At 39.7% G+C, this 13,164-nt stretch overlaps 1 protein-coding gene across 1 annotated transcript in view; it reads right to left on the bottom strand.

Annotated features, from left to right (window-relative positions):
* Positions 1 to 13,164, bottom strand: part of LOC128235262 (cell adhesion molecule DSCAM-like) — an 81,377-nt gene that overhangs the window by 4,557 nt on the left and 63,656 nt on the right. The window contains 15 exon segments of the mRNA XM_052950064.1: positions 98 to 248; positions 2,647 to 2,792; positions 3,308 to 3,473; positions 3,714 to 3,803; positions 4,282 to 4,437; positions 5,314 to 5,448; positions 6,794 to 6,902; positions 7,169 to 7,308; positions 8,487 to 8,717; positions 9,237 to 9,398; positions 9,795 to 9,915; positions 10,254 to 10,301; positions 10,303 to 10,430; positions 10,925 to 11,110; positions 12,244 to 12,342. Of these exon segments, the coding sequence (XP_052806024.1) occupies positions 98 to 248; positions 2,647 to 2,792; positions 3,308 to 3,473; positions 3,714 to 3,803; positions 4,282 to 4,437; positions 5,314 to 5,448; positions 6,794 to 6,902; positions 7,169 to 7,308; positions 8,487 to 8,717; positions 9,237 to 9,398; positions 9,795 to 9,915; positions 10,254 to 10,301; positions 10,303 to 10,430; positions 10,925 to 11,110; positions 12,244 to 12,342 (2,068 nt within the window).

Raw genomic sequence — 13,164 nt, 5'->3', positions numbered from 1 at the left:
TATAAAAAAAATCGCCTTCTTGCAAGGCTAATCATGTTATGTATGTAATTAGATTTTAATAAGATAAACTATGAAATATATTGTATAATATAATCACCTCTCCAGCAGGCCGACAGCCTCCTCGTCCTCCGGCGTCTCATCTTGTGTGGCCATCACCTGCGCAGTCACCAGCGGCTTGTTGTCGGCAGACCCCGGCGTCTGTAGAGTCGTGTCGTACCGGCTCCGGGCATGAGGAGTCCGTCGGCCCCCTGTTAAATATACTATAAGTAACACACAGACATAATATGGGATATTGGTGTTTAATATGTATCAGCTTATTAAGCTCTTTACAAAGCATGTTTGTAATGATAAGGAAACTAAAAATAAAAGCCAAGAAGCGAAATCAGTGTGCGATCGTGTTTAAGCATGGTTCACTAAGCAAATATCACATAAAAAGTCAGACACACAATCAACAAGGGAATTCATACGACAACAAACACAGTCCACGTAGTAAAACAATCGCGAAAAAAATGGAATTACAATCTTAAAGTGGTTATGAGACATACGTTCTGGCATTTTCGTCATCGACATCGGGCTTTGTTTAACTTATCGTAAGAGACATTCGTCACTGGCCAAATGATCGAATTAAACGTCAATATGATTTCATAATGAATCGTCTTGGATGATTCAGATATCAGGGGCGGATCTAGGAATCAACGTTAGAGGGGGCGTAACTTAGGGGCACAACCTTTTGACATGCACCCCTCCCTCTGAACCGAAAGTGTATGGCATAAACTGTTTGCATATGGATATGGGGTTAAGCAATCAAGAAAAATTAACAATTTGTAGTTGGAAATGATGCATTATAGGCGTATTTTATTATTTTTTATCTCCTAAAATGACATAAAAAGTAAACTTTGACGATTTTAGAGGGGGCGCGCGCCGGAAGCGCCCCCTCTAAATCCGCTAGTGGATATAGTTTAGGTTATTTTTTCGGGCGGCTGACTTGATCTCACCCGAGTATTCGAGATATACACCTATGTATACGACGAATGGTTTGAACGGTCCCAGGTACGGCCATACACGACATGGCTCGCTTTACAAGTAAGGTACATTATTAGTATTTCGATGATTCCCATATGATGCGATATCTGTGTTTGTTTTCTTAAATGTATGTAAGACTGTGTGACATGTTTTTTTAAATTTCCACCAGATGCAGAAAATGTGGACTATGTCGCACATCTGTAGATGTAGATTTTAAGTATCTTCCATGGCCGAGAGTGTGAGATAGGTTCATTCCGACCCGAGCTTAGGGTAGGTAGGTTTACCGAGTTTCCGCAAAACACCCTGCGCGAGGGTCGGGATGAACCTATCTCACAAAAAAATAAGAAAATAACTGCGGTATGGATATGCGATAATTCGTGGTTGTCATGTATATGCGCGCAGTGATTCAGATTATGTTATTAGTCAAATAGGTCTTAAAATAGTTCTAAGGAGAGTGAAGCATTATTTATTGAAAGGTGCATGAAAACTGTTTTATGTTGACATTTGAAGCGAGAAATAATTAATTAGCGTTCTAAATATTGCCACAAGACAAGGTTTCCATGATGCTACAGACGACAGTCCTCAACAAGGGAGGTAATTACAATGTGGCGACCATTAAAAAGGAGTTCCATACGGGCATTTTATCTTCGCCCGTGGGCAAGATAAGAATTTCTAGCATGGTTACATTATTGGATCTACTTATCTAGGTGGAAGAAAGGAATATCTGTTTTAGTGAAGCCGCTTTGTTCGAACTACTAGCAGCAGTACGTCGAACTGTATCGGTCTAACAAGCTATATCGTTCAATATCATTTGAAATCTGAATTCCAGAAACTATTGGACAATGTAATTATTCATTTTCAGGTCCTTTGGGATCCTTCACCGTGTCTTCACGTTTCTCGATTGTCAAAATAAAATGTCGTTAAATCTGGAGATAGGTTGCGTTGACCGTATACAGTCAATCAAAAGGATCCATCAAACCGAAACGTCTGTTTTCATACTTTTGGTGTAGTTTGTGCTATAGAAAAAAACGCCTTCAAATTGCGAAATCATTGACACGGTACATAAAACTGCATCGTTGCCAAGCAATCATTTTGTACGCAGAATTTCTCTGGAAAATACCAGATTGATGTTTTTCGGAACCACGTTATGAAAGTGGTTATGAACAAGAAGATCGAACTAAGCAACGTTTATCATTTGAGTGTTGCATTATGTCGACTTTGTTTTTTCGTTGCTCGTCGGGGGTGACAGGGTTCGTACAAAGTAAATTTATTCGATGTTTATATGAACTTTATCTCCCAAAGTCGTCTATCAGGGTATGTGGCCGGACATTATATTTTAACGTGAGTGACCATGGGACCAGTCCGTCGAAAAGACAGCATAAAGATATCCTAAGTTGAACTTTTTTGTCACATTGTAATAGATTATAAGTCTGTTTTCATCGCTCATTTCACATAAATTTACATCAAATGGTGTATTCTAATCTTACAGACAACAATAATGACGGTATATTATATTTCGGTAAAAAGATACCTGACTAGTTACTTAATCAAGTAAATGACCTCCCGGCAAAATATAAAGGGAAATAATAAGCCAACCGTATATCGCTAAATTAATGTATTTACCTCGCCTCCAGACGGAGGGTCCTCTATCCTCCCTGACGGCAATCAACTTGTCGTCGAAGTTGGTCGGCTTCCTGGCGCGGCTCGGAGACTCGTCCCCGCTAAACATGTACGTGACCTCCTCTATACAGCGGGGCCGTGCATTACCCCTGAAGGTTTATAGAGAATCATTCGGTATTAATAAGCAGCAAACAGTGACGTGTTTTGTATTAAGGGATCTACAACTGAAGCTAATGACACTATTTCTTGTATTATAATGGTTTCCCTCTACGTTCTCAATTTGTTCTTTGGCGTTAGGCCAAAGCGAGAAAATGTTAGTTTTGTTTCCATTAACATCTGAAAAAATAAGGTCTAAGGGTAGGCATATTTTTTTCTTCTATTTTATTCTCTGAGAACCCGGATTTCTGTTTCAACCGTACTATATCAGGGTATATCGCTGTTGTAGAAATATTTAAATATAAAATGGCAAATTTTAATATGTTCACTCAAAAAATGATTCTTGTAAGGACATTTCGAAATGAAATCCACACTACGGCATAAACGTGTAGGGTCGAGAGGGAAAAGTGGAAACAAACATTTTTGTTTACTCCTAATCAAAAGGATGCTTTGGTATTACGGATTCATGCAGACAAAGATAATATTTGCTATATCTGTATGTGGGAACCTGGTTTGCGGCGGTTGTCGATGGTTGTTACATGGGGCGTCCTTCATCTTCTGGACGGAACAGTGTTGCCTGGCAGCCCTGCGCGGGGCCGTCCGTGCGTCAAAATTGTCTTCCGGCGGCCGTGGGAGCGGCGGTATCGGCTCCTTATAGTGTTGACTGTCCGGTGCTTTAACACGAATAACATGATAATGCAAATACTTGGTTGTTGAAACGTTCGTCAATTAATATAAGCCAGACTTGAATGATATATTTAAACTTGAAGGAACAACCCAGTAGCAAGTAGTATTAGTTTTGCGTTTGTTTTTCACTACAAAAAACAAGTATTGTCTTGAAGAAAAAAACTTACTCTTGACAAATACATGTATGATTGAATTGGTTATCTAAATCAAATACTCTAAATACGTACATTCATATCTGGGGACCTCACACGAAGCCTCTCGTCGCTCGTTGGGCTGCGGCGGCGACTCAGTGAACAGACATATCCCGGGCTCCGTACCTGCCACATACATACACATATATATATGCAGACTTGTTCCTGATAATGGTTAATTAACAAAGATAAAATGAATTTCCATACATGTGCGGAATGAATCAAGATATATTGGTATGTATGTCCTATTACACATATGTAAATTAAAAATGACGCCGACTACTATGGCAATGTCAAATCTACAATAATACGCCAAGTACAATCAGGCGCGTAGCACTCCAATTTGGGATAACGCAGATCGAAGGCGGACAAAATATTGACTCCTTTACCCCCTACCCCCTTCGGTTTTTATTTCAAATTTGGGGGTTTTGGTAAGACAAAAACTCGACCTGTCAATACTTCATTACGCAACTGCGTATTTGCGTACAGTCAGCTACGCGCCTAACAATAAAGGCATCATTGAGATTCCAAGGACAATACTACTATCAGTGAGACCAGTTTTCTACAGCCGAGAAAGAATAAGTTAAAATAACGGTCTGCTCACTGGAACTGTCCGTGGGTTGTGACAGGGAGTCAGCCTCTGTTTCATACACGACGGGCGGCGGCGGGTTCCGGCTAAGGTTTTCAAACGCCTCCATCAGCTCGTCCCGTGAACTGGACACTGTCGTTACCGACGAGATCAGACTATGCCTCTGGCTCCCTGGAAGGTGTAAAGATGGAAAATGAAATATCAGTATGTGTTTTGAATTTTAACAAGTCTTAGAAAAGAATATTATTGCTTCACAACATTCGTTTCAATATACATCCGAGCAGTACACATCATATATGCTTTTTGTCTCTCTGCTAGATATTGAAGGTAAATGACTTGCGATATTAAGCCGTTGGAATGTGTCCAGTGCGAAGGTAGTCACAATGCTGGTTATGCCAGGTGGACGTCATCCGGCGTGCCTAACAATAAAGGCATCATTGAGATTCCAAGGACTATACTACTTTCAGTGAGACCAGTTTTCTACAGCCGAGATTGAATAAGTTAAAATAACGGTCTGCTCACTGGAACTGTCCGTGGGTTGTGACCATTCACATTCAGTTTCCTTTCTAAACTACAGTGCTTATCTAAACCACACCATATTCTTTCTCACTGGTTTACCCTTTTTACTGCGATTATACATGGTCATTCGGAAAACCTCGGCCATTTTCCATAGAAAACAACTTTGAATGTATATGGACGATTTACAATGTCAGAAATCTTTACATTTAACTACGCTGCAAGTAGATCGCGTAGTAATTTTAATTTAGTAATTACTAGTAAACTTATTTACTTTTCTCTTGGGAATCTAAATTACTTATCAAATAATACATTTTACTGGCAACCATTTTAAACTTACACACACAAAATACAATTAAACACTACAATTGATTACGAACTACTTCTACTGATGTACCGACATACATCCGAGGATGTGTTTGATGGACAATGGCCGAGGTGTTCCGAATGTGTATGGCTTTAATGTTAACGGTTATGTTCTCCCGTTTTCCCCATACTCGCATCTATCAGGGAAAGACGAAACGCAGTTACCCTTTTCACTTGGCGTACTGCGTGTCCCTTGGCTGCGGTTTTTACTGTACGCGCTCTGAGGCCGTGGCGGGGCCATGGTGAACAATGCGTGAATCTGGTCGGCACTCGCGTACTTCCGGGGACTCAACATCACAGCTTACAACAGAATAAAAGGTTTAATGAACAAACGAAATAAGTTATTCAGCACATTTTTAGGAATACATGCAATACATTGAACTATAAACCTCAGTGAACAGATGGCATCTAGATTTTTTATCAACTTTGTATAGCTTCTATTCAGCATATCAGGATTTAAGCAATGAGTTCCAATAACAAGCATTTAAACATTATTGCACGACCTCAGCATATCAGGATTTAAGCAATGAGTTTGAATAACAAGCATTTAAACATTATTGCACGACCTCAGCATATCAGGATTTAAGCAATGAGTTCCAATAACAAGCATTTGAACATTATTGCACGACCTCAGCATATCAGGATTTAAGCAATGAGTTCCAATAACAAGCATTTAAACATTATTGCACGACCTCAGTATATCAGGATTTAAGCAATGAGTTCCAATAACAAGCATTTAAACATTATTGCACGACCTCAGCATATCAGGATTTAAGCAATGAGTTCCAATAACAAGCATTTAAACATTATTGCACGACCTCAGCATATCAGGATTTAAGCAATGAGTTCCAATAACAAGCATTTAAACATTATTGCACGACCTCAGCATATCAGGATTTAAGCAATGAGTTTCAATAACAAGCATTTAAACATTATTGCACGACCTCAGCATATCAGGATTTAAGCAATGAGTTCCAATAACAAGCATTTAAACATTATTGCACGACCTCAGCATATCAGGATTTAAGCAATGAGTTTCAATAACAAGCATTTAAACATTATTGCACGACCTCAGCATATCAGGATTAAAGCAATGAGTTTCAATAACAAGCATTTAAACATTATTGCACGACCTCAGTATATCAGGATTTAAGCAATGAGTTCCAATAACAAGCATTTGGACATTATTGCACGACCTCAGCATATCAGGATTTAAGCAATGAGTTCCAATAACAAGCATTTAAACATTATTGCACGACCTCAGCATATCAGGATTTAAGCAATGAGTTCCAATAACAAGCATTTAAACATTATTGCACGACCTCAGCATATCAGGATTTAAGCAATGAGTTTCATTCAATAACAAGCATTTGAATATTATTGCACGACCTCAGCATATCAGGATTTAAGCAATGAGTTCCAATAACAAGCATTTAAACATTATTGCACGACCTCAGCATATCAGGATTTAAGCAATGAGTTCCAATAACAAGCATTTAAACATTATTGCACGACCTCAGCATATCAGGATTTAAGCAATGAGTTTGAATAACAAGCATTTAAACATTATTGCACGACCTCAGCATATCAGGATTTAAGCAATGAGTTCCAATAACAAGCATTTAAACATTATTGCACGACCTACCCTGGTTGTCGTAGCTGTGTGCCTCTGCAGCCGTGGCGTTGCTTGTTGGTGGGCATGGAAGCTTGGCGGCACATCGGGACGACTTCACAGCCTCGCTACGTAACTGCATCTATTGGCATGAAATATCCTTTCAAATCAAATATACACCAGCGTCATATAGGTTTGCTTATTGCCATACCTTTGAAAAGTTAAACAAACGTCAATTTTATGATACAGGGTAATACATGTATATTTGACTATAGCGTCCATTGTCTGGGAGTGAGCCCAGATCGGCTTGGTTGGTGGCCCAATACACGGCTTTGACAAATAAAACACTATTTCACACAGTTTACTCACAACAAATAATGTTGAATAACAAACATAAGTCATCCTCACCGCTTTCTGCGCCTGTGCCTTCTGGATACTGATGCTGTCGGCGGCGTACTCCGGGTCAGCTTGATGGTAAGCCGGTGGTTCGCTAAATACCAGTTTAAGGTCGTTAAACGTCGCGTAGGGGTTTATGTCAGGGTTATCATCTGAAAATATCAAAGTATTTGTTAAAGTAAGATACATTGTTCAGTGTTGTCTTGCGTTTATTTTGTTATAATAGTATTATATCTAAATACCGGAAAAAATAATCAAATCACTCTGATATAAAACAACATCACTACCTTTTTCTCTTGAGAAATTACTTCAAATTTTTACTTCGTGGAAACTGTTATGCGGGCACACTATCGCTTTGTGCACAAAATATTAGCCTTATTACATGTTTTTTTTTTCAATTAATAGCTACGTGGCCACAATATTCCCACTAAACACACACCAAAATATTATTTTTTATACAAAAATAATATGCTTTTTATTCGATCATTTAAATCAAATGAGTAAAATAAAGTTATGCATTAAAATAAAAGTTTACACAACTTTAAGTCTTCTAAATTGTACATACCGTATATCTCAAGGGACGCGTTGTCGCTGTTGGTCTTGTACGTACCGTATCTCTCCAGGGACGCGTTGTCGCTGTTGGTCTTGTACGTACCGTATCTCTCCAGGGACGCGTTGTCGCTGTTGGTCTTGTACGTACCGTATCTCTCCAGGGACGCGTTGTCGCTGTTGGTCTTGTACGTACCATATCTCTCCAGGGACGCGTTGTCGCTGTTGGTCTTGTACGTACCATATCTCTCCAGGGACGCGTTGTCGCTGTTGGTCTTGTACGTACCATATCTCTCCAGGGACGCGTTGTCGCTGTTGGTCTTGTACGTACCATATCTCTCCAGGGACGCGTTGTCGCTGTTGGTCTTGTACGTACCATATCTCTCCAGGGACGCGTTGTCGCTGGTAGTCTTGTACGTACCGTATCTCTCCAGGGACGCGTTGTGGCTGTTCGTCTTGTACGTACCATATCTCTCCAGGGACGCGTTGTCGCTGGTAGTCTTGTACGTACCGTATCTCTCCAGGGACGCGTTGTCGCTGGTAGTCTTGTACGTACCATATCTCTCCAGGAACGCGTTGTCGCTGGTAGTCTTGTACGTACCGTATCTCTCCAGGGACGCGTTGTCGCTGTTGGTCTTGTACGTACCGTATCTCTCCAGGGACGCGTTGTCGCTGTTGGTCTTGTACGTACCGTATCTCTCCAGGGACGCGTTGTCGCTGTTGGTCTTGTACGTACCGTATCTCTCCAGGGACGCGTTGTCGCTGTTGGTCTTGTACGTACCATATCTCTCCAGGGACGCGTTGTCGCTGGTAGTCTTGCTGGTGTCGTGAAAGCCCCATGGACTGTTGTTCCCCGACAGCGTATCGTCGCTATGTAGCGAGATGAGCAGGTTTACGTTTCGGTGTAGGCGGGCATCAGCCGGGCTCCCGGGGTCACAGTTAAGCCGCTTGTCAAGGTCATTCATGAGAGATGTCTCTGCTGTGATGTCCCGCCGTATGTTTGAGCTGGTTTCTGTTAGAAAATTACATTCCATAGAGCTAACAAAACGGTGAAAAATATTCTGCAGTTCGATCGTTATCCCCGTTGTAAGTACAGTCCAAACCCATTGGCTCAATATCCAAGAGACTTCGAGCCTCGCGAATATCGAGCCAAGCAGGAATATTTACAGAGTAAATTAAAATCGGCCCTTTACATCCAATTCGAGCCAACGAGGAAATCGAGCCAAGCAATATCGAGCCAACCGGTTTCGACTGTATCGTAAATACGTTAACGTTAGCATGAGGACATTAATCATACGGTTGTATTGTGTCAGAATCTATACGCTGGAAGAAACTAGTTAATTGTCATGAAAACACGTCAAAGTTGACGATCGTAGTTTGAAATAAACACTTGCTTTCTATATCAGCTTATAATATAGTTTTACTTAATTCACTCCCGTGATATTTTGTTGCAACATATGATGACTTTGGAATGACGATACACGATCTGGCGAATGGTTTTGAAATAAAGACGTACGCAAAAATCACGCACCTTTATAGCGGATAATCTGTCGGCGGCGGACACAGAACAGAGCCAGTGCGATGGAGGCGGCGATGATGATGGCGAGGGCGACACACAGCGGCACCATGATATGGGCTTTCTCATAAAAGTAAGGCTCGTCCTTCCGGAACACGTACAGTGGCTCCAGCGTACCTGACAAAGTGAAAGAGTTATAAGCAACAAATCATTGATATGTAAAATTTAACAATTCTGCTGTCTTATTAGTCATTCTGTTTTTAAATGCACTTGTTGATAATATAATGAACTTTGTCAAAACAGTATTTGCTAATTCCTCGATGTTTATTGTATAAATTGTCTATGATAGAAATAGTATCCTAACATCCTAATGAGTAATGGATAACCCATCATGTCTAAATTGACAATTGACGACATGAAGAAATTCAGTACGTTACGATATACTGGTTTATGTATTTTTCTCCCAACATTTGGATACATATCAAAATAAAAAAGGAAAACTACTGTACAATAATTGCCATTTAAATTCTTTTTTTTGCTATTCACAACTCTTCCGATTGTCACTAAACTTACTACCAGCGTAGGTCAGAGTAGCGAAGATGAGTTTGGTCTCAGCGGAGCCGGCGTCGCTGTAGGCCGTCACCTTCATGACGTAACGTGTGGCTGGCCGCAAGTCTTCAACTGTGTGCGTGGTCTGAAAAGGGGAAGAAATTATTTGGTTGTAGAACGGTAACATCAGTATGATTGGATGGCGAAGAATCGTGCATCTACTTGAGTGTAATGCTGTGTGAAGCAATGACGTTGCTTTTCCATTGCGCGAAACAGTACGGTACCTTGTGTTTTCGTGTAAACGGTAAATGAACATAAAACACTTAATTAACGTATACATTTATTTTTTATTAATAAATTCATGATAAATGTTTGATAATACTTCAACGTATGCAATTCTTTATAAAAGGTGATATGCACTTTTCACAAAACACATATTCTTGTGTCGTGAACATTTTCTACTCTGAGTTAAAACACGCTTACCGTATTCCAGTTGACATTGTTGTTCACCTCGACCCAGTTGTTGTCCCCCCCACGTCTGGTAGCGAATTGAGAAGTAATGGATGCCACAGACGTCACGACGCCACGACCGGAAGTCGAGCTCCACTGATGTCACATTTACTGTCCGTAACAACTCGTCCTGCATCGGCGGGATTGGCGCTGTAGAGTGATAGAGGTCAGTCAAAGATGGAACACAAAATCTCTAGAAAAAAAACATATACATAGAGCCAGAGGTAGATTCACTGTGTTTAAATACAGCAAATAAATCGCTTGCTAATCGAATTGCGAGTGCAATTCCTCCTTGCTCCAGACAGAATGGTAAATTAAATATGATATCACATGCATGAAATAACTATGTTTAGAGAATATGTGCCACATAGCAAACGCGCGTCAAACTTGCGAAAATCTTTAGAATATATAGAGTCGGAACCCGTTGTGTCGATATCGCTTGGCTCGACTTTCTCGTTGGCTCGAACTTGATGTAAAGGACGATTTTGTTTTACTCTTTGTAAGCATTCCCGCTGGGATCGATATTCGCGAGGCTCGAACTATTTTTGCCGGTCCCTGGGATATCGAGCCAACGGGTGTCGACTGTGTGCCAAAGATCTATCCAGCTGTCAACTTGGCAGGATAGAAAGCCTTCTTATACTTACGTCCCCCGACAGTGGCCGTGTCAACAACGTTGCTTTGCTCAGATCGGCCGATAGAGTTGAGAGCGGTGATGGAGAACTTGTACGGGATGCCACAGAGCAGCCCGCTGGCCGTGTATGTCCGATTCCGGGCGCCTAGGTGAACCTCTCGCCACACGTCATGTTCCTTCCGGTGTTGCAACAGGAAACCTAATAACAAATAATAGTATAATAGTTTAGTTAGATGGGTAAGGTTTTGTTCACTACTCTTTCGTTATTAGGTCACCATATTATAGCGCTGTTAATGATTTCGTGGCTAAATAAAAATGCTTTCAGTATGCCAAATTACACAGAATACAGCGTACCTAGTGTAAAATCGTGCATGAACGTTCGTGTCTGTGGCAATGAATTGATCTATAGTTAAACTATCTATAATTTCGGAGGTTATACGAGGGTTGATCCAGAATTACGTGGACTTTTTTAATAATTCAAATATCGTTGCATATAGAACATAGAAAATTCACATACATTACGTATAACATATCTGGTATAATTCCGGAATTTTTCAGAACAATACATATTTTTTTTGCTGAATTACAATGCATTAATAATATATGGTTAAACCCGATCGGCGCAGTCCAATGACGTTAGTGACGTTGCGCTCATAAAGCGTCACATTTTTTCACCACCAACGCTGACACACTTTTTATGGCGCTTAATCCGCTGCGTATAAACATTCGAATACCACTCTCTACAAAACGTGGATATCGCATTATGCACATTAACTTGCAGTTAATTAAATGAATGAAAACGATGTCCTCTAAGCTAAACGCATTAAATTTACAGACCTAAAATTCATATCGTCTATGCAGAACACTTTGAATAAGATATTCATGAATTTTTAAATGATTTAGACGATAAACATAGAAAATATGTAAGAAGTCCATGTAATTCTGGATCATCCCTCGTACACGTAAACGTCAACAATTGAATAATGGGTTTGTTTTGTTGTTGAGTACATCTGACATCCGACAGTAAACATATATTGACTTGATACTGGTAAAGAAACATAATCATACAATTGACAAAGTAGGCTGTGTTTCTCACTCTTGGCTAGTTATAACAATGTCTCTTTGTGATGTTAAAATCAGATATCGAGTAGATTTTATGGATTGTAGTGAACAATTAAAAAATGCAAAAAGGTCAACAAACTTGGATTATTTTCCAGTAGAGCAAAGTTGCAGTGTGGAAAGGAAAATAAAGTTTCTGTCTTATAATAACAATAATAAGGTGAAAAGCCAACCACATTCTATATATTATTCATTACAATGATCGGTGCTTACCAAGGATCGGGCTGCCTCCGTTACTTCCGGACAGCCAGTTGACCTGGATGGTGGAGGACGTCACGGCCGCCAGGGACAGGACCGGCGCCTTCGGTGGAGCTGTAACAGATGGGCTGGTCATCATATATGGTTGAATTTCCATCTAATACATATAAGCGGTCAAACCGAATAATGTGCGTGAACTTACTTTCAACAATTTACATAAATAGAAAAAAATATGTTAAAATAAATATATAACATATATCTCATATAACTTTGAAATAGGTTTTGGAATTTGGAAGTGGTTCAGCTTATTTTATTGAAGAATGCAAACCCGTTATAGAGAAACTACTTTATACATGTATATACTTAAGCTGTTGATAACCAAGGATATAACAACAGTTTGGAGGGCATAACAAATGACGCAGTGAATGAAATATGAATACAAAAATGAATGTCCCTAAGTACGCTAAATAGAATTGAAATAAAACAATGTCAACATTAAAGGGACTCGTTCATTGTTTGTAAAATGCACGTTTAACGAAAAAAATATTACGAAATTAAGTGTGGCAAATCAGTATGAGTGTTTAAACTAAGATACTGACAGATGGACACCTTCAACAAATCTTGTCCTTAAAGACCGCAATTTTGAAACACGTTAGAAATAAAATCAACAAAAGGTTGTATCGTAATTTGTTGGTGGACATTATCACGTGACCTTGACAATGTATTTGATAATGGTTAAACTATTTGTAAGCTATTATATTATATAGTACTGTCTATTTTTTCCTTGACGGTACCGGCATGGGTTCGCTTCCCATTACAACGAGAATATATATGTTATACTTGATTTGTATATGTTTCTGCAATTTCGGTATCAAAGAGAAAAATAATAATAAAGTAGTTTTCAGATGCTTTACCGAGAAAACTAATTTTTGGTTC

Source organism: Mya arenaria, chromosome 5 (assembly GCF_026914265.1).
Source record: "Mya arenaria isolate MELC-2E11 chromosome 5, ASM2691426v1".
NCBI lineage: Eukaryota > Metazoa > Mollusca > Bivalvia > Myida > Myidae > Mya > Mya arenaria.
The sequence above is the reverse complement of the archived record's forward strand: the minus strand, read 5'-3'. Positions and strand labels throughout refer to the sequence as shown.